Genomic DNA, 22,558 nt, shown 5'->3' on the forward strand with positions numbered 1-22,558 from the left:
TTCAAATTCACTTTGAATTCTCACTTTATTGCATACCCTGTAAGTGTCTCTTTAATTCAAACAGACATACATATCACTGAAGCCGTGATTCTTCTATTCATTGGTAAAATTTGTTATAAAAAAAAAACATCTGCAAAATGTCACCAATATATGTGTACATCTTATTTGTGCTAATAACAGCTTTAAATCTTAATTAAAATACAATCTATTTTTTTTTCCAGAATGTTGTATGAGAAGCCACAAGCTCTTACCCCACCGTGAGTTTTACGTATTCAAACTTTTATATTTTTCTCTATATTTTCATTAGCAGTGGTGATAGTAAAGAGCACAGGAACTAAACTAAACAAACCATCAATTGTGCATAGTCTCATCCAGAGTGAGTTATTGCTTCCATGCTGTGTTAAGAACTAACAATACTAGGAGTAGGAAAACTGAGAAAACATACACATATAAAAATAACAGAACAAAGCTGATATAAGTAAGCATATCATGACTCATCCGGGAGATCAACTGGTGACCACTGCATATGTAGCCAGTGGAGACTTCCGTGGGACGAATGTTGTCACCTTCATTGGGTCTTAAAGGTGGGCTGCGGATCCGGCTGCTTGAGGTCTTACCGGTGCCAATGAATCCAGCGGGAGTCCCAATGTAGCTAATAAGGTTGTGGCTTTGGTCAGATCGTGTGCAGTATATTGGGAGTTTCCATGAAAGATCATCAGCCTACGGTCAGTCGCCAGCGGTATTAAAAGTCGTGCTTCCTGTGGAGAGCTGTGAATAGTCTGAGGGACCTCCGTCACACCAAAGTGCCTCTTGACAGGTCAGAAGAAAAGGTAAGCCACATTCCCTCAAAAGTATAAAGAGCTTGGTCTTTTAGAGCAGTTAGAACTGCTGCGTTATCCCTGCCATTGTAGAAGTGGACTATCAGGTCCCGTGGAACTGCTGCAGGAGCCATTGGTGATTTGGGGAATGCGGAAGCAGCCTTCCAAGCCCTCTGACTTGGCCTGCCACGGGGATAACAACGCTGCAATGAGTCATCTCAGCATATGTGGCAGTTCCTCTGTGGGAACTTCCTCTGGGATGCCCCGTATTTTAATGCTATTCTTGTGCCACGTGTCTTACAGCGCATCAAAACGCTGGTCATAGAGTTTGTTCTGTTTTTGGAGCCCCAGCATCGTCTGCTACATAGAAGATAGTTGTTGTGTGTGCTCTTCCGTCATGGATTACACCATGCCAAGCCGGCCTGTTAAGCCCTGGAGACCAGCACGCAGAGTTGTCACATTGACTAGGATATTTTTCTGTAAGTCTGCCAGCAGGTCTTTAAACACCGCTGTCGTGACTGGAGATTTGTCAGGGCTGCTAACTATCGATGTTGGGGCCGGTCTGGGTAACAAAGCACCTTCCTCCTCCCCCAGAGACAGCTCGTCCGACAGGTCTGAGTAGACCTAGGGGTAGTCAGCCATTTTGGGCCCACTCACACCTTGTGCCTGCAGCAGGAGGTCTCTAATGTTGAGGCCCATTCAAGGTTTTTCAGGCTTCTGATTTTTGGTCTTTTAACTCATTTTGTTTCCTATACCCCACTCCTGCACCGGTAGCTTACAAAACTGGGAACCGCTAATAAGAAAAGGACATGCATCAATTGATGGTAAATTTTTTTTAACCCTTTTTTAAACCCTAAAAGCAAACACTTTTTAAATTAATTAAACATACAAACAAGAAATGTTTTTAAAGAATTACATAAAATTTGGTAAGATTGCATTGTTGGACACGCCTCTCAGCTAAGGGGAGTTTCTTCTGGCTCTGTTTGTAATATGTGACAACATATATCATATAAATAATAAATAAATCACATCTTCCAGTCTTCTGGCAAGTGTGCTCAAAAACAGAGGAGCTTTTAATGTAGCATTTTAATGTAGCAAAAGCTTCTATATGCCTCTTCTGACTTAAAGAGAGCCTTCAGCATACTGTGATTTGTTGGTTTGTTAATGGCCTGATGCAATTAGTTATAACTGAATTAATGAAAACGGTAAAACAAAATAATATGCATCTAATGGAAAGCTATATAAATTGTATTTATGCTAAATAAAACATGTTTTGACAAACTGTAAGTTTCTTCCTGTGTACTGGTCTATTCAGTAATTTTTACATAAATACAGTAAATACAGAATTGCAAATTCTGACAATTCTGAATTTCATTGCAAACAAATGCCTTTAAAATGTAAAAAAGTAAAAAAAAAAGTACAATTATTTCTGTACTTATTTGAATACTTCACATGGAATTCTGGGATAATAACAATATAATTGCCAACTGCAAAAAGAAAAACTTGAAAAAAATTAGATAATGTTACAACATTTTAAAATATTTTCCGTTATTGAACCAGAAATATTATTCGAAACATGAATCAGCAAATCAGTGATTTCATACAGAGGGTAAAAATGTCTAACTCTGCATGTATGTTCAATATTATAGCCGAACAGATGTGGTGATGATGACACCGTGGCTTGCCCCTATTGTTTGGGATGGTACCTATAACATCGATATATTGAATGCCCAGTTTAAATTAAGAGGAGTTCGCATTGGTCTTGCAATGTTTGCCATTAAAAAGTAAGTAATAATAATTCAAAATACTTCATTATAAAATTAGTTAGTTGTTTTATAAAATAAGAGCAAAAAATGGTTGAATTACAAGAGCCTGATGAAGCTTATTTGTGGTAGATATGTGCAATTAATTTCGTCCTGAATGTACATTTGGAAGAATTTTGGGCACTTCGGACATTCGGATACTTCCAAATGTCCAAATTGCCAAAGTGCCGAATTGCCGAACTGAACCGAATTGAAGATGTGTCGAATTGTTGAATTGCAGAATTGAACCAAATTGACGTGGTGGTTCGGATTTCAGAAAATCCCAATGTGGCTATTTTGGCCAAATATTTTAATTTCTACCAATGGAAAATTTAGTGAAGGACACTGAATTAATTAAAAACCAATGTCATTTGTATAGAAAGAGTAGGAACTGCGGATATCTCCCCGTTATACATCTAATCGTCATGTCATACAGAGAAATGTTCGACAGATAGACTGCGTGTTCCCAACATATAAACTGAACTTGTTCTGACGCTGGGCCATGTGCTGGGTGCTGCAGCGCTGCCAGGTACAGGACAGAAGACATGGTACCTGCTGTCAGGGCGAACGCTAGTGCTGTATTATTGTCTGCAAAAGGAGAAGAGAGATCATATCACAGCTAACCCCGTAGTACTTGAAATATGCATTAACATTGCCCCAAAGTGTTCTATGGACACGACAAATCAGTGTGTTACCACATTTTCATTTTCTACAGCCAGACGGTTGTCAGTTACATCATGTCACAGTTTAGTGAATATAACCCTCCTATAACAAAGCTCCTTGTGAAACCCCCGTGCAGAGCTCACCAGACTCAATTCTAAAAATTCTATCATTGGCAAGTTTAGGAAGCCCATGTTTGAAGATAAAATTAGTGCTGGCTTTCTTCTGCATTTCAAGCAAGTTCTTCCAGACAAAACAAGTTTATTTATTGCTGACCAGACGGCATCTATACATGTATGGCATGCTGTATTGTTTTGTAATAAATATCATACAAAGGAACTCTTACTAATTATAACCTCTGTTACACAGTATGTATAATACACAAGTTCCAGTTTAGTAAATAACCCTATATCATCCATACATTATTATAACACAGCATTTATAATACACAATATTTGATCCAAACATTATTATTACACAGTATAGTACACAATGTCTGTTCTATTCGATTCATACATTATTCTGACAGTATAATACACAACGCCCAGTCTATTTGATCCATACATTATTATAATAGTATAATACACGATGCTTGACCCATACATAATTATGACAGTATAATACACTGTTTGATCCATACTTTATTATAGTATAATACACAGTATTTGATCCTTAAATTATTATAACAGTATACTACACTGCCCATTAAAGTTGATCCATATATTTATTATAACACAGTATAATACACAATATTTGATCCATACATTATGACACAGTATTATTTGATCCATACATTATTACAACACAGTATAATACACAATGTCCCTTCTATTTGATCCATACATTATTATGACACAGTATAATATACAATGCCCGGTCTATTCGATCTATACATTATCATAATAGTATAATACACAATGTTTGATCCATACATTATAACACAGTGTAATACAGTGGGAGCCCTATAGATGTGTAAGTGGTTGTGGTGGCAGTCCAGGCACTGGGAGCCCTATAGATGTGTAAGTGGTTGTGGTGGCAATCCTGTCACTGGGAGCCCTAGAGATGTGTAAGTGGTTGTGGTGGCAGTCTGGGCACTGGGAACCCTATAGATATGTAATTGGTTGTGGTGGGTAGGGTTTGGTTTAGGGTTCGCGGTTAAGGGTTAGAGAGCCCTACAGATGTACAGACTGCTGAAGTCCCGAATTGTGACGAATTTCGGAAGTGCCGAATTTTTTTACTTACCCGAATTTCAGAACCAAACCAAATTTTTTGCCCATGCATATCCCTAATTTGTGGTGTCACAGCAAATGTACGACACAATGCAAATTACTATCTTGAATATCTTTTCCACTACGCCTGAAAAAAGTCTAACTGGATTGAAATGTCTCCTAGAATCCACAATGTTATTCGAATTTTTATAAATACACTATTTTAGTTTCCTATGTGTAATACATTTAATATATATATATATATATATATATATATACCCCCTATTTTTTTTTTATCCAGTGCTTAGGCCAGTGGCCAGTGGCGTACTAAGGGGGAGGGGGTGGGGGGGGGCGGTCCGCCCCGGGTGCCATGAGGCAGGGGGGTGCCACCAGGGCTGGCCAGGCTTGTAGTTCAGTGAGCTGTGTGGCTGCACCGGTTGCCATAGCAGCAGGGGCGCCGGGCAGCCGACACAGCTCACACGCAGGGGCTGGGAGCAGGAGCTAGAGATCTGGCTGCATGGAGATTTGGGGGCGGAGCCAGAACGGTCGTGGGGGCGGAGCCAGAAGGCTGTGGGGGTGGAGCCAAGACGGACGTGGGGGCGGAGCTACATGCAGCCTCATACTGCTGCACACAGAGGGGAAACACGAAGGAGTCCCTGCTTCCCCAACTACAGCACAGGAGGGACTGGATCCACTCCTCCTCCAGCCCAAGCTTACTGTAAGTGAGAGAGTGTGTGCTGTGTGTAACTGTGATTGTGACTGTCTTTGACTGTGTGTGTGTGTGTGTGTGTGTGTAACTGTGATTGTGACTGTCTTTGACTGTATGTGTGTGTGTAACTGTGATTGTGACTGTCTTTGACTGTGTGTGTGATTGTCTGCCTGTGTGTGTGTGACTGCCTGTGATTGTCTGCCTGCGATTGTCTGTGTGCCTGTGTGTGTGAATGTCTTCCTGTGATTGTCTGTGTGACTGTGTGTGTGATTGTCTGCCTGTGATTGTCTGTGTGATTGTCTGCCTGTGATTGAGGGTTTGAGTGACTGTCTGTGACTGTGTGTGTGACTGTCTGCCTGTGATTGTGTGTGTGTGTGTGTGACTGTCTACCTATGATTGTGTGTGTGTGTGATTGCCTGTGATTGTCTGCCTCTGATTGTGTGTGTGTGACTGCCTGTGATTGTCTGCCTGTGATTGTCTGTGTGACTGTGTGTGTGTGTGTGACTGTCTGCCTGTGTGTGTCTGTGTGTGTGTGTGTGTGTGTGTGTGACTTTCTCTGACTGTGTGTGTGTGACTATATGATTGTGTGTGTGTGTGTGACTGTCTGCCTCTGTGTGTGTGTGTGTGTGTGTGTGTGTGTGACTGTCTGTGATTGTGTTGTGTGTATGTGTGACTGTCTGCCTCTGTGTGTGTGTGTGTGTGTGTGTGTGACTGTCTGTGATTGTGTTGTGTGTATGTGTGACTGTCTGCCTGTGTGACTGTCTGCCTGTGATTGTCTGCCTCTGATTGTGTGTGTGTGTGTGACTGCCTGTGATTGTCTGCCCGTGATTGTCTGTGTGACTGTGTGTGTGTGACTGTCTGCCTGTGTGTGTCTGTGTGTGTGTGTGTGAGTGACTTTCTCTGACTGTGTGTGTGACTATATGATTGTGTGTGTGTGTGTGTGTGTGTGACTGTCTGCCTCTGTGTGTGTGTGTGACTGTCTGTGATTGTGTTGTGTGTATGTGTGACTGTCTGCCTGTGTGACTGTCTGCCTGTGACTCTGTGTGTGACTGTCTGTGACTGTGTGTGTGACTGTCTGCCTGTGATTGTGGGTGTGTGTGTGAGTGACTGTCTGTGACTGTGTTGTGTGTATGTGTGACTGTCTGCCTGTGATTGTGTGTGTGACTGTCTGTGAATCTGTGTGTGTATGTGTGACTGTCTGCCTGTGTGATTGCCTGCGTGTTTGACTGTCTGCCTGTAACTGTGTGTGAGTGACTGTAGCGGAGAGCCGATCTTGCACAGCTATTCTCCACTAGAGATCCCAGTGAGGCTCAGGAACAAGGTGATGTTAAGTCCACAGGCAAGGTTTCCAGCAGGTAAAGTAATACAGCAGTATCCCCATCGCAATCCCAATAACTGGACGACACACAGTTTCAGGAGTAGTCTGACAAGCTTTATTCCACAGTTCCTTATAAAGCCCTCTCCCATGCAAGGGAGGAGGTTCTAACACTTAAGACATTATCCAATCTCTAAGTAGTAACCTCCCACAGATCTCCTCCCCTCCTCTAGCATCATAATCCCCTTATTGTGTACACAGTTTTCCCCGAGTTTTGGATATACCCTAAATACTTGGGGTACATCCACAAATCCAACATCCCCAGATAGCTCTATTCTGGGGGACCAACATACTTAAAAATTAGCCCATTCGGATGAATGGTTCGTGAGATATGGGGTTCTAAAGATTTGACCGACCGCATGGGTAAAGTATCCGAAAACAGTTCCATGCATTTTGGCCCTGCGGTCGGTCACAAACAAGGGAATGAAAACAGGCGAATTGCCTGTGTTATAGAGCCTGGAGAGGGTTTGAATGAATTCCCTTGTTTATGGGGCTCTTTCTACCGAACGGCGGGTCATTCGGTAGTTTCCATACGAATTTCTGGAAGTATGGAGGTCTCAGCGGTGTTTGCCTAGTCAAGTGTCCGATTTTAGTTCCAGACACTCGACGGCAAAACACCGCTGTTCGGTAGTTTAAGATGGCCGCCGCCACGTGTTTGTTTCCCGAATGGCGGCCACCCAGAGGACAAAGACCACACTGCACTGATTGCCAATTACCTGTTTGCAACATTGTTGCAAACGGTAATTGGAGGCACACTCATTCCTGGGTGGTCTGGTTGTTCGGTAGTTTCATTCCCTTGTTTTATTTGAATGATTCTACCGAACAACTAGAGGAATACAATTCTTTACATACATTTAACTGTCATTATACCCGGATACCATGCTTTCTATACATGTACATACACATTAAACCAGCCATATGACCAAATACACTTATTCTCATACATGTCGTGGGACAGCCCGGTACCAATCCGCTACACTGCTCCCCCTTGCCCACAAGCCGGCATACACAGTCTGATCCAACACGGATCGGCTTGGGGATGTCCGGGGGCTCACGGATCATTTCTCTAAGTCAGTTTGTCTTGACAACCCGTCAGCATTTCCATTCTGCTTACCCGGCCGGTACTGGATATTAAAGTCAAAAGGCTGTAGCGCCAAACTCCAGCGCAGCAGCCTGGCGTTGTCTCCAGCCACCCGGTTCAGCCAGACTAACGGGTTGTGATCCGTGAGCAAGGAAAAGGGCTGTCCATATAAATAGGGTTGTAGCTTCTTTAGGGCCCACACCACAGCCAGGCATTCCTTTTCGATGGCGGCGTAGCTTACTTCTCGAGGTAACAGTTTGCGACTGATGTAAGCCACTGGATGTTCCCCGCCATCGGCCCCGACTTGACTCAGTACTGCCCCCAATCCAAACATAGAAGCGTCTGTGTGAACAAGAAAACGTTTAGTTGGATTGGGAGCTGCCAAGACAGGGGCATTTATCAGTGCATTTTTCAATTGTTGGAATGCCTGCTCACACTCCGGGGTCCAGTTTACTTGGCGGGGAAGGTTCTTACGGGTCAGGTCAGTGAGGGGTTTGGCCAGGGCGCTATAATTGGGAACAAACTTCCGGTAATACCCTGCTGTCCCTAGAAACGCTAAAACCTGGGTCTTAGTCCTAGGGGTGGGCCACTGGGCTACAGCCTCTACTTTGGCGGGTTCGGGTTTTTGTTTACCGCACCCTACTCTATGTCCCAGGTATTGTACCTCAGCCATGCCGATACTACACTTGGCCGGCTTCAAGGTTAGACCTGCTTCCCTTATCCTATCTAGTACAGCTCCGATGTGAGCTAAGTGTTCCTGCCACGTATTGCTAAAAATAGCAATATCGTCCAGGTAGGCACATGTATAGTCCTGGAATCCATCTAGGAGTCGATCCACCATCCTTTGGAAGGTGGCTGGGGCGTTTTTCATCCCAAATGGCATGACCTTAAACTGGTACAAGCCAAATGGGGTGACAAAGGCCGACTTCGGGATGGCGTCTGGGGCCAGGGGGATTTGCCAATACCCTTTACACAAGTCAATAGTGGTGAGGTATTGGCCCCTGGCCATTCTGTCCAGTAACTCGTCTATCCGGGGCATCGGATAGGCGTCAGATACAGTCTTCTCGTTCAATCTCCTATAGTCCACGCAGAAGCGGGTCGTACCGTCTCGCTTTGGTACGAGGACTACAGGAGATGCCCAAGGACTGTCTGAGGGTTCAATCACCCCCAGTTGGAGCATTTCGTCGATCTCCTTACGCATGTTTGCCCGCACCGCTTCTGGGATGCGGTAGGGAGTCTGGCGCATGGGTAGTTGCCCTGGGGTCTCGACCCGGTGAGTTGCCAGAGGCGTGTATCCAGGTACATTAGAGAACGTGTCGCGTTTCTCTTCCAATAGTTGCTGTACCTCGATCCGCTCCTGTGGGCTCAGCCGATCTCCCAGCGTAACTTCCCCTAAATCTCCGGACAGCTGCCCATCCCCCAGCAAATCGGGGAGGGGTAAGCTGTCAAACTCTTCCGTGTTAGGGGCACAGATGGCGGTTACCTCCTCAGTACGCTCGTGGTAGGGCTTCAGCATGTTCACATGGAGCATGCGTCGCCCCCCAGTCCCTGTGCAGGGGCCGATAATATAGGTGGTATCGCATCTTTGCTCCACCACCTTATATGGGCCCTGCCAGGCGGCCTGTAACTTATCATGTCGGACAGGTTTTAAAATTAGTACCTTCTGCCCGATCTGAAAGCTACGGTCCCTGGCTCCCCGATCATACCATGTACGCTGGCGGGTCTGGGCCTCCTGAAGGTTTTCCCTTACCGTCTTGGTCAACGCTTCTAGGCGGTCCCGAAAGGCCAACACATATGGTAGGATGGGAGTGCCATCTGTGCTCCGGTCTCCCTCCCAATGCTCTCTAATAAGATCTAATGGGCCTCGGACCCTCCTTCCAAACAATAATTCAAACGGGGAGAACCCTGTGGATTCCTGCGGCACCTCCCGGTATGCGAATAGGAGGTGCGGCAGGAATCGTTCCCAGTCCTTGTGGGTCTCTGCGAAGGTTCGGAGCATCTGCTTCAAGGTACCATTGAATCGTTCGCAGAGCCCGTTCGTCTGGGGGTGGTAAGGGGCACTGATAATAGGCTTAATGCCACAGATCCTCCAGAGGTGTTGGGTGAATTCTGCGGTAAACTGGGTACCCTGATCCGAGATAATCTCCCTGGGTAATCCCATCCGGGAGAATATCCGCATGAGGGCATCCGCGACCGTCTCAGCGTGGATGTTGGTCAGAGCCACTGCTTCTGGATACCTGGTGGCATAATCTACGACCGTTAAAATATACCGTTTTCCTGACGGGCTAACTTTATTGAGGGGGCCTATCAGATCCACCGCTATTCGGCTAAAAGGTTCCTCTATTATGGGTAAGGGGTGAAGTTTAGCCTTCCTGCGATCCCCCCTTTTTCCCACTCTCTGGCAGGTATCGCAAGTCGTGCAATATCTGCGTACTTCCTGGCTAATCCCTGGCCAGAAGAAACTCTGGGTTAGTCTGTATCTGGTGCGACTAACCCCTAGATGTCCGGATAGCGGAATATCATGCGCTATCCGGAGTAATTCCGCCCGGTACCGCTGTGGTACCACTAATTGTCTCCTCGCTATCGGGTCTAACCCCGTAATCTGTTTGGTTGTTTCCCTGTACAACAGTTGTTTATCCCAGATAAACTTCTCTCCCTCCGCCCCGGGGGAACCCGTGCCAACCTTGTCCCTATACACCTGAAGCGTGGGGTCTGTTGCGACTTCAGCTACAAATTCGTTAGGTGGAGCCCAGGGGACACATTCTAGAGGGGGGGTAGGGTTGCTTACCTGGACCTCCGGCAGTGTGTTGTGGTCCTGGGTGCGGGCCTGTTGTCGGGTGACTACAGGGTTGACCTCTCCTGTGGTGGGCGACTGGGGCTCAAAAGCAGAAGTGAGCCTCCCCAGATCGTTCCCCAATAAAACCTCCGCCGGTAAATGTGGCATCAACCCCACCTCCACTTCCCCTGCCCCCGCTCCCCAATGTAAATGTACCCTTGCTGTAGGTAGCCGGTACACTGCTCCCCCAGCTACCCGGACGGCAACAGTTTTGTTCAGTTTTGCCTGATCTGAAATCAGGTGGCTCTGTACCAAAGTGATGGTGGCTCCCGAATCTCGTAATCCCCGGACTGCTGTACCATTCAGATATACCGTCTGTCGATGGTGCCGTAGATTATCCACATTGGCCTGGACCGGATCTGCCTCGTGCAGTACCTCCCATTGTTCCACAGTAGTAATGGGGACTGCGGAACCATACGGGGTGGTGACTAGGTCCTGGTAGTGGTGGGCTGCGGCCGCCCTGGGTGGAGGTGGGCCTGGACGAATCCAGGTGGAACGGTCCCGTAGCTGTGGGCATTCCCTTTTATAATGTCCCCACTTCTGGCAGTGATGACAGGGGCCAGCGGTGGGTTGTCGGAACCGGGGCTGTGCAGCGGGTGGTGGTGGTGGTGGTAGCGGTCTCGGTGGAGCTGGGGTGTAGGTGTTTCCCCCGAATGTTTTGAAGGTTTCTTTTGGAGCTGCAGGTTTTTGTGACCTGCGTGCATCCAGGTAGTCATCCGCTTTCCTAGCAGCCTCGGTAAGGGAAGTAGGGTTTCTGTCCCTTACCCATTCCTGGACCTCATTGGTTACTCCCGCATAGAACTGCTCCATCAGCAACATCTGTATTACATCCTCCATAGAACGTGCCTTGCTAGCTTGCACCCACCCGAGCGCTGCCCCCTGTAATCGGCATGCCCACTCTGCGTGCGAGTCCTTCTCTGCTTTCTTTAGATCCCGGAACCTCCGCCGGTATGCCTCGGGTGTTATAGCATACCTGGCGAGTATAATTTCTTTCACTTTATTGTAATTCCTTATTTCGTCATTAGGTACAGTCCGATATGCCTCTGCTGCCCTCCCGGTTAACCTTCCGGCCAAAATAGGTACCCAGTCCTCTGCGTTAATTTTATGCAGTGCACACAGTCTTTCAAAGTCTTGCAGGAAAGCGTCTATATCTTCCTCTGCCTCCACATATGTTTTAAAAGCCTGGTATGGTATTTTAGGCTTACCTTCCTGTGGCACATTAATTGCAGAGCTTTGTTCTGGTGCTTGGGTCCTTAGGATGAATTCTTGTACCTCGGCCATTGTCCTGGTAACAATTTCTGTTGGGGGGTTTTTCCCATAAAAGGATAGCCTGAACTGAACCTGCCTCTGGAATTCCGATCCTTGTGGTGTTCCTCCCGGCTCCCTCTGTGCCGGAACTGAATCGCCCTCCATTCTGTACTCTGCCATGAGTTCTGTAACAAGTACTGCTTTCTTCTTATTGCTGGCTTGTATACCCCTTGCCTCTAGGAGGTCCTTTAGCGTGGAGCGTTTTAGCGCAGAAAAATCAATCTCCATCCGTACTCCATTTACGCTTGTTCCTCTGTGAGTTTGGATCCCACCGCTGCCAACCAATGTAGCGGAGAGCCGATCTTGCACAGCTATTCTCCACTAGAGATCCCAGTGAGGCTCAGGAACAAGGTGATGTTAAGTCCACAGGCAAGGTTTCCAGCAGGTAAAGTAATACAGCAGTATCCCCATCGCAATCCCAATAACTGGACGACACACAGTTTCAGGAGTAGTCTGACAAGCTTTATTCCACAGTTCCTTATAAAGCCCTCTCCCATGCAAGGGAGGAGGTTCTAACACTTAAGACATTATCCAATCTCTAAGTAGTAACCTCCCACAGATCTCCTCCCCTCCTCTAGCATCATAATCCCCTTATTGTGTACACAGTTTTCCCCGAGTTTTGGATATACCCTAAATACTTGGGGTACATCCACAAATCCAACATCCCCAGATAGCTCTATTCTGGGGGACCAACATACTTAAAAATTAGCCCATTCGGATGAATGGTTCGTGAGATATGGGGTTCCAAAGATTTGACCGACCGCATGGGTAAAGTATCCGAAAACAGTTCCATGCATTTTGGCCCTGCGGTCGGTCACAAACAAGGGAATGAAAACAGGCGAATTGCCTGTGTTATAGAGCCTGGAGAGGGTTTGAATGAATTCCCTTGTTTATGGGGCTCTTTCTACCGAACGGCGGGTCATTCGGTAGTTTCCATACGAATTTCTGGAAGTATGGAGGTCTCAGCGGTGTTTGCCTAGTCAAGTGTCCGATTTTAGTTCCAGACACTCGACGGCAAAACACCGCTGTTCGGTAGTTTAAGATGGCCGCCGCCACGTGTTTGTTTCCCGAATGGCGGCCACCCAGAGGACAAAGACCACACTGCACTGATTGCCAATTACCTGTTTGCAACATTGTTGCAAACGGTAATTGGAGGCACACTCATTCCTGGGTGGTCTGGTTGTTCGGTAGTTTCATTCCCTTGTTTTATTTGAATGATTCTACCGAACAACTAGAGGAATACAATTCTTTACATACATTTAACTGTCATTATACCCGGATACCATGCTTTCTATACATGTACATACACATTAAACCAGCCATATGACCAAATAAACTTATTCTCATACATGTCGTGGGACAGCCCGGTACCAATCCGCTACAGTGACTGTGTGTGGGACTGTGTGCATCTGACTGTGTCTGACAGTCTTCGCCCTGCAGTGAGCCGGCAGCCAGGATATGATGTCATCGCGGCCTCGGCATCATTACAGGGCGTGCGATGGACCTGTGCAGAAAGAGCACAGAGATCCCAGCAGCAACCACTGACCACCAGGGACTGAGGATCCACTCCAGCCCTTCTAGAGCAAGGTAGGAAGGCTGGGTGGACCTTGTAATTATTAAATGTGTGTATGTATGTGATGTTTGTGTGTGTATGCGATTGTGTGTCTGTGATTGTATGTGTGTGGGTCAGTGATTGTGTTTGTGTATATCTGTGATTATGTGTGTGATTGTGTTTATCTCTGCATATGTGTTTAGTAGATAGCTCCCTTATTTCCTGTCCTTAAATATTGCAATCCCACATAAGGATAACAAATAAGGGATTTATCTACTAAACAACTGAAAATAAGAAAAGGGTGTTTTTATTTAATCCTTTAGTTGTTTAATAGATCATTCCCTGAATTGGTGCCCGTATGTGAGATTTCCATATTTAAAGATACCAAATGAGGGTGCTGTTTAGCAGATAGCACCTTATTTGGTGTCCTTAAATATGGCAATCCCACAAAGGATAACAAATAGAGGAGTTATCTGCTAAACAAAGATTGAAATTGAGAGGTGTCAGCCAGCCCACAACAAGAAATCTAGGTGGCTAATGTGAATTATATGCAAATGTGTAGTAGATGCCATGCAGAACACAGCATGCTGGCATCAGACAGCCAATGACAGCATATTACCCCATCCCCTAGTGAGAAGTTTTACTGCTCCCCCTCCTGTTTTGACTGTGGTATCTTATGTGTCCCCCCATATATATTGTTCCTAGAGTCGCCACGATGTCTGCATGTGTATCTGTGTGTGACTGTGTTTGTGTGTATATGTATCTGCATGTGTGTATGTCCGTGTATGTGTATATGTGCAGACATCTAAAAATCTCTCCAACACTACACACAAATACACTCATGCATTTCAATGTTGACACTACATACAAACCCCACCATTATATATAACCATACCACTGCATTCAAATACCACACAACACACAAATGCATGCTTGCATTCAAACGCCAACACTACATACAAACACACCGCTACATTCACTCACATATACTCCATACAAAAACATGCATACATTTAAACACACAAACACTGCTTAGTGCTAAATACATAAAAACATTTTTTGGTTGTTTTTATATTTAAAGTTGGGGGGGGGGGGGGGCAAAAATAGGACCCGCCCCGGGTGCCAAATGCTCTAGGTACGCCCCTGGACAAGGCATAAGGTTTTCTACAGAATTATACCATCAAAGGCTACCTAGCTTAGCCTGACTGACCATGTATGCCATTAAAAGAGAAAAGCACTAATCAAATAACCATATACAGATAGCACCAAGAAAAATACTTCAAACACAACAGTATATAATAAGAACAATAAAAGCAAATAGAGCAATAAAAAACGCACATGATCTCAAAAGCGTCCACAATAAAATTTGAAAGAAATAAAAAAATGCCAAATGGTACAACACAGTCTCAAAGGTGGCAATAGATCTTCTAGTACAGAAATAGGACTTTTTGGTAGCTTCGCTTAATAGCAGTATATGAAAAGGAAACAAAAACAGAAGCAAACCAATAGTGCAATATAGTAGTACATAGTAGGACAAAAGACACTTAGATAAGATGTCAACTCACATATGGTAGAGCTATAACCAGCTCTAGGTAAAACTGCATGCAGTGGTATACAATCCCTGGTTTTGGTACACAGTAGATTTATAGTAAATCACAACTGGATAACTATAAGGTAGATCATATGGAATGACAAAAAAGCAGCCAATAGTGCTCTCTATATATATAGGTAAGTACCAACAAGGTAAGTAAAATATACTTACAATAGAGTGAGCACACTAACCACTCTATGTATCAGTCAACAATAGAATCTTACCCAACATGGCTGCTCAGACTGATTAAAAAGAGTAAAATTACTCCAAAATTCAATGTATATTATTTTTAAAAAATTATAACGTTTCATTAAATATAAAACACTTTTAAAAAACAGAATTAAAAATTTGATGACAGTTGTCCTTTAAACAATTTACACTTTACACAAATCTATAAAAACATGCACTCTCAGTTAGGAGATTTTGCCATCTTACAGCTGATGTTATGTATCTTTATAGCAAAATCACAGTTACCTTATTTACGTAGAATCTTTTTTTTTTTTTTTTTTATTCATAACTGATTTATATATCTATGTCCTTTAATTTCAGGTATGTAGTGTTCCTTAAACAATTCATAGAAACGGCTGAAAAATTCTTCATGGTAGGACATAAAGTCAACTATTACATACTCACTGACCGAGTCGAGGAGGTCCGCCAGTACAATTTTAAACTTGGTGAAGGGAGACAGTTATTTACCCTACAATCTCCCACGTACAAAAGGTGGCAGGATATCTGCTTCAGGCGCATGGAGATGATTCGCAATTACACTCGTGACAGATTCATCAATGAGGTTGACTACCTGGCTGTGGCGGATATTGACATGCAGTTCAGTGACGATGTTGGCGTAGAGAGCTTAAGTGAATTGTTTGGGACCATACATCCTGGTTACTATAACGCACCTCGACAGAGTTTTACGTATGAACGGCGGCCAGAGTCTAGGGCCTACATTCCAAATGATGAGGGGGACTTTTATTACGCAGCAGGTTACTTTGGGGGAACAACAGAAGAAATATACAAATTGACCAATTACTGCCATAATGGCATAATGGCGGACAGAGAGAAAAATATTGAAGCTATATGGCATGAAGAGAGCCATTTAAACAAATACTTTATTTATTACAAACCGACAAAGCTCCTTTCACCTGAATATTTATGGGACAACCGTATGGGTATCCCAGGATTCCTTAAAAGACGAAGATTTGTTGCTGTTCCAAAAAACCATAATGAAATCCGGAACAAAAGATCAATCAAAGAAAAACGCTAAGCATTAAAATAAAAAAATAAGAAGTTTTGCAATACTCTGCATATTATCTCTGACACCACTGTCCCACTTCCCATATTCTAAAATACTTATTTTTGTTGATTACTGCAGATATTACAGCTGTATTTTTTACCCTCCCTCCTATCCTGCAATATTCAATAACACTATTGCACATGTTATTGGAAAGCAGTGATAGTGCAGCTAATGGCTTCTAGGAGTTAAAACCAGGTAACTAAACTATAATGGAACTACTATGAAAAACTGCTTGCGTGTATATATATTAAGCAACAATTTTAATGTATTTAAATAGTATGGTAATGAGAGATCACTAAAAACTTTTGAAATACCACCTTTGCTTATCCAAATCATTCTTAAAAATGACTTGAGGATAGATTGCTTCACTTTATATTGCATATTTAATGTAGATAGCCACATAAAGTTATAAGGCTAAAGGAAACAATGCCTGATCTAATAGATATGTATCTAAAATTCGATTATTTATTTCTAGTATAGCTAGCAATAGAAAATAGTCAAGATTTATAGTAAAAGCCATATACAATGTGTTAAGTAGTTTAAAATCACAAAAATATTTGTCATTCACAAATCCCAAGGGGTTGATAAAATCCCTAAAGTAGCACTGATTATTATTATCTCTGCATTTGTTTAGAAATTGCTTTACTTACACATTACGCAAACTTTGTGTGTGGTCATGATGTTCGTATTTACTCCGTTTATTTCGCACTCCGTTTATTTCGCTTCAGTCACTGCTGATCGTTTGGGTTGCAAAGGTCTTGTTCCAGAGTCTTGTTTAGAATATCAATCTGTAACTAAGTAATTCCTTTCTCATATGTACAGGTTTTCCAACATTATATATGGTTGGTCTCTAACATTTATTTGCATATTTTCTATATCCTTAAGAACAACAGAACAGTGTGCTAGGCGCGTCGCAAAAAAATTATCAAAGCATGTCCAAAAAAGGTATAAATAGTGTAATTGATATAAAAGTGCTTTCCCAACACTATAAGCATAAATATTGTATGCACGGATTTTTATTTGTATTTCTATATCCTTAATGTCCGTGTACCATGTAAACTCTTGCTGGTGGATTTAATGCCAAGCAGGGTAAAAAAATTAAATTTAAATGGTCACTTTTTTTTTTATTTGCAGTTTATAAGGTACATACAGAGATCAAGTGTTTTACAATACATACAGGATAATTTTACAGTATTTCGGGTTCACACGTGCATTTCCACATTGTCATTAAAATGAGTATACAACATGTAGGCAGATATTTAGGCATAGCTTTCTTGTTTCCGTGGGTTATTGCGTGCCCCATATTCTGATACGTTATCCACCTACTATTCACATAATCCCGTATATTCTCGTGCCTGCTTTGTCTTTTATAATAACATTTCTCAACAAGGTGTTCTCAACTGGGCGTAGAATAAAGATATGGGTGGTATGTGTTGGGGTGGGGGGGGGGGGTGAAAGGAGAGGAGGGTAGGGTAGTGGGAGTAGTGGGAGTGGCAGGAACATGGCTTTCCCATATTGTGTCTCGTTTCGGCTTGTTTTGGCATGCTTCTTTCCCTTCTTTTGTGGTCCTTATCTTTTTTTTTTGGCTGGTCAACTCTGGCCTAGGTTTTGCGTTTTTCTATAATTATCCCATAGGTTCCACGCGTCCACCCAGAATGTTTTGGGGGCTCAATACACTCTGGTCTTGCTTTCATAGAGTTTGATAGTTTCTATTTGGTCTATACATGCCGTTAACAGCGGCGGTTCTTTTTTAAGCCATGATTTGGCTATGGCAGTGATAACTGTCAGGATAATATGGTAGGCAAGGTACTTGTGATGCTTGGCTAGGGTTGTGGGAAAGTGCTGAAGTAAGAACACTTCTGGGGTGAGCGGTATGTCTATACTATCTAAATTATATATAAGTCGTCTCACATGTTTCCATAGTGTTGCTATTATTGGACAATGCCACCAGATGTGTATTACATTGCCTGTTGCAAATCCACAGCACCAGCATTCTCCTGACTGTGTGAGGTCTATGTGTTTCGTCTTGGTGGGTACCATGTGCCACCTGTAAAGCATTTTCCTAGTCATCTCTATCTGGGATGTGCAGAGCGTGAACTGTTTGTTGACTGTAAAGCTGCGTAGCCATTCCTGTTCTGGGATGTGTTTGCCTAGGTCTTTTTCCCATTTCTGTATAAAACCCATGTGATGTGTCTGTGTGGCGGCCATAGCTTTCATAGATTTTAGCCATGGTGCCCCGTGTTTTTTGTGTGGTGTTGCATACTAGTTCTAGTTCTGTCATGTGTCCCCTGTTTTTTTGTGTATGTGTCATTTCTTTGTGCCGTTTGATCCATGAACTGATCTGTCTATGTGCAAATCCCGCTGTAGTCGTGTCAGGACATGAAGGGGTGCTGCCCTGCAACAGCACTGTCCCTTTAAGTGTGGGAACCAACTTAGCAGAGAAATAATGCTAGGACACGATAAATGGAGTAATAAAGAAAATGTATTAAGGAAAACCAAAAGGATATATATATATATATATATATAATATATACAAAACAAAATATGACAATGCCACAAATATATAAATATATACAATAACCCAATATATACAATAGAGCAGGCAGAGTCCACGATAGTCCTAGGCAAAGGTAAAGGCTTAGTCAGGGTAGTGCAGCCACCAAGTACTAAATGAACATCAAGGGGCAAAGCCCTAAGCAGGTCACACAGAAATAATGCAGCAAGGTCAGAATCACTGGAGAAGGAGTCTAGGCAGGAACACTGCAGGCGAACACTGGAACAGGAGGCACAGGACACAGGACCAGGCAGAGACAAGAACACAGGACCATAAGGACATCGGAACACCGGATCAGGAAACACAGGATACTCAGGATACACAGGAAACAAGACACAGGAGACAGGAGCAAGGAGCCAGAATCACGGGAACCAGGAAACAGCAGGTACAGGGTCAAGGATAGAGGATAATGATCTGACAGGGAGTGAGGGGAGAAACCAGAATATATAGGTGCTAAACAAGGGCCAGGTGTAGTGCCTAACGAAAGGAAATGAGAAACAGTGCCAAACAGAAAGAGTGGTGAGTGCGAGTACTGCACGAGGGCATATTGACTAAGGAGTGTCGTGACAAGTCGGTAGTTCGTATTGTTTTCGTAGTTTGTGGAAGGGGATAGGTTCTCTATTGTCCAGGAGTTGGTATATGTGTGTTAAGCCTTTGTCCGCCCATTTACTGATATTGATATTTGGTATTATCAATTCAAAGTTAGTGAAGTGGTAGCGCACATGTGCAGGAAAGTCTTTCTATATTTTTTCTCTATCCCTGCTAATGTGGTGATTTTGATACCATCTGTGTGAAAGGCTTCTATTTGTACCCATGATGGTTTATATGCCGGAAGGTGAAGGGCCGTTACTAGGGGACTGATCAGTGCTGCTTTATTGTACCTTTCTATGTTTGGCATTCCCATTCCCCCTTTCTTCTGGGGCATGTACATTATGTGTGCGGCTACTCTGGGTCTTTTTGTTGCCCAGATAAAGGAATTGAGTGTTTGTTGTGCTTCTTTGATATATGTTACTGGCAGACGTATAGGAAGGGTTCTAAATAAATATTGGAGTTTTGGGAGGACCATCATTTTCACCACGGCTATTCTGCCTGTCCATGAAATATATTTGTTTGTCCATTGCAAAAGCTGCTGTTTAATTGCTTGGAGAAGGGAAGTATAGTTAGTCTTGATTAGTCTTTGCTCTGACTTTGTAAATGTGATACCTAAGAAAGATAGGTGATCTTGTTTCCACTCAAAGGCATTCATATCTTGTAAACGTTTGGCTTCCGCTGCGGGTATATTGAACCCCATAGCTTGGGTTTTTGTTTCATTTAATTTATAATATGAGCACGCACTAAATTCTTTTAGTGTTGCTTTAAAAGCTGGGATAGATATTAGCGGGTTGGATAATGTCAGCATGACATTATCTGCGAATGCTGGAAGTTTGTGCTCTGTGTTACCGATGTTAATGCCCATGATTTGGGTGTTGTCTCTAATCGCTTAAAACAGCGGCTCCAACGCTAAGATGTATAATAATGGGGACAGCGGACAACCTTGCCGTGTTCCATTAGTTATACTGAATGGTCGCGATGCGAAATCCCCATTTGTTACTCTCGCGGTGGGTTTTGAGTATAGTGCTCTGATTATGTATGCAGCTTCCAAATGAAAATGGATGCTGTCCAGGAGGGTCTGCTAGGGAGGGTGTGCTGCTGATTGGCTGGAATGTGTCTGCTGACTGTGAGGTACAGGGTCAAAGTTTGCTCAATGATGACGAATAGGGGGCGGTTTGAACCGCGCATGTGTTCACCCGTCGTGGCGAACGCGAACACACTATGTTTGCCAAGAACTATTCGCCAGCGAACCGTTCGATACATCACTACTGAGCTGATGTCTTTATAAAAATGTTATTAAAGCAGATTCACACAAGAGAAGCTGTGTATATCTTTATTCAGGCTGTGCCATTGATCACTGCATACTGGTTTCTATAGAAACGTTGCAGGAGTCCCAGAAATGATTGGGAATATAATAAATGTATTATAAAATACATAGTCGAATTGAAATGAATAAAACAAATAAATTTGCCGAAATGTCATGTGTTCGTATGTGTCACGTTTAAACATTTGTTATGAAGGAACACAACTGCAGATTTCGTATAGTTGAATTTTTATTAACGAAAGTAAAAGGAAAAGACTTTAATTCCAATTTACAGGTACTGAAGCTTTAAGTAGTAAATGATAACTGAAGTCCACAGTTACAGGCACTGTAGCTTTAAGGAGTAAACGGTAGTAAATTGCAGACACTGAATCAATAAAGAGTCTCTTAGTAGAGTTAACGGTTTAGGTGATAAGTAATTACAATAGCTGTTCCATACTTTAACTGAAGCAAGACAGATGCAGATAACTGATATGAAGTATGAGTTGAAGTTAGCTGTAACGGGATTGTTTTTACCGAAGGACTTTTGGAGACAGGTAATAACAGCTTTTAGATGCAACTCTTATCACATTGGTTTTACTTAGCTTCCGGCACATAGAACACTGGTTCCCGAGATCTCCTCAGAGGCGTATGAAGAGTGTTTAATCTTTAGTCGTGGATGAGGAGAGGTGAAGGGAACTTTGCAGAGTCTTTCAGTCCGGTCTGGTAGCAGAGGCTTTCACCATGAAGTTGTAGCCGGGTTGTGAGTAAGGAACGTAGTTCAATAATCCAGCCTTGATCAGCTGGTGCAGTCAGATTAAATAGGCAGACCGTGTCATACAGGGGTGTGGCTAGGCTCCGTGGAACCAGGAAGTAAGAGGATACCATAGTTAAGGCATTACAGTACCCCCTCTCTAATGAGCAACCTCTGGGTGCTATTGAGTTGGCTTAGAAGGGTTATGCTTGTGAAATTTGGAAATCAATTTATTAGCATGAACAACAGAGGAGTTTTCCCATGTATCTTCATCAACACCATATCCTTTCCATCTGATGAGGTATTGTAAGGAGCCACGATGGATCCTTGAATCCAGTATACTTTGAATTTCGTATTCTTCTTCACCCTGGACCAATATGGGATCAGGAGAAGTAGTGACATTTCTTTGGAAAGGGTCAGGATGATAAGGCTTTAGCAATGACACATGTTTGGATCTTTGGCATACAGAACAGGAATTGACATAAGATTCAATAGTTTGGTCTTGACGAGGCCACCAATAGTATCTTTTAGACAATTCAAGGGTCTTTTTCATACCTGGATGACCTGCCAGAGGAGAATCATGAATAATTTCAAGTACTTTAATTCTGAAAGAGGGAGGTACATAAATCCGGTCTTTAAAATAGTAGAGACCGTTTTTCTTGGATAATTTACTTGATTTAGGAAGTTCAAGAGCGTCTTCACTGAGACCTTTAACGTCGTCGATAAGAGAAGATAGGATTCCAATGACTGTAGGAGGAGGAGACTCCAGTTCGGTGTCAGAACAACATGAGGTTTTAGCTGGTTCTTTCGTAGACTGGAGAATTGGAATACGTTGCAAGCATGTTTTCTTGCAATAATCAGAATCAAATGCAAGAGAGAAGGGAAACCATGAGATTTGAGGGTTGTGGTTCCTTAACCAGTTGATCCCTAATACAATAGGAAACAATGGTGATGAGATGACATCAAATATAAGACTTTCCGTATGAGTATGATTGATGGTTACTTTTAGAGGGATGGATTCATGAAGTATTGGTCCCGATGAGATGAGGGACCCGTCAATCACTTTAACAGGTACAGAAGTTCTTTTACGAACACAAGGAATTTTATTCTTTGCTACAAAGGCTG

The 22,558-nt window shown here is 43.3% G+C and overlaps 1 protein-coding gene across 1 annotated transcript in view; it reads left to right on the forward strand.

Moving 5' to 3' along the window:
* The window catches only part of LOC134573698 (histo-blood group ABO system transferase 2-like), a 58,421-nt gene extending 42,217 nt beyond the window's left edge, over window positions 1-16,204 (forward strand). Inside the window, exons 5-7 of the mRNA XM_063433481.1 lie at window positions 222-257; window positions 2,468-2,602; window positions 15,490-16,204. Of these exons, the coding sequence (XP_063289551.1) occupies window positions 222-257; window positions 2,468-2,602; window positions 15,490-16,204 (886 nt within the window). The remainder of the gene's footprint in view (window positions 1-221; window positions 258-2,467; window positions 2,603-15,489) is intronic.
* The last annotated feature ends 6,354 nt before the right edge of the window (window positions 16,205-22,558 follow it).

Source organism: Pelobates fuscus, chromosome 9 (genome assembly GCF_036172605.1).
Source record: "Pelobates fuscus isolate aPelFus1 chromosome 9, aPelFus1.pri, whole genome shotgun sequence".
Taxonomy (NCBI): Eukaryota; Metazoa; Chordata; class Amphibia; order Anura; family Pelobatidae; genus Pelobates; species Pelobates fuscus.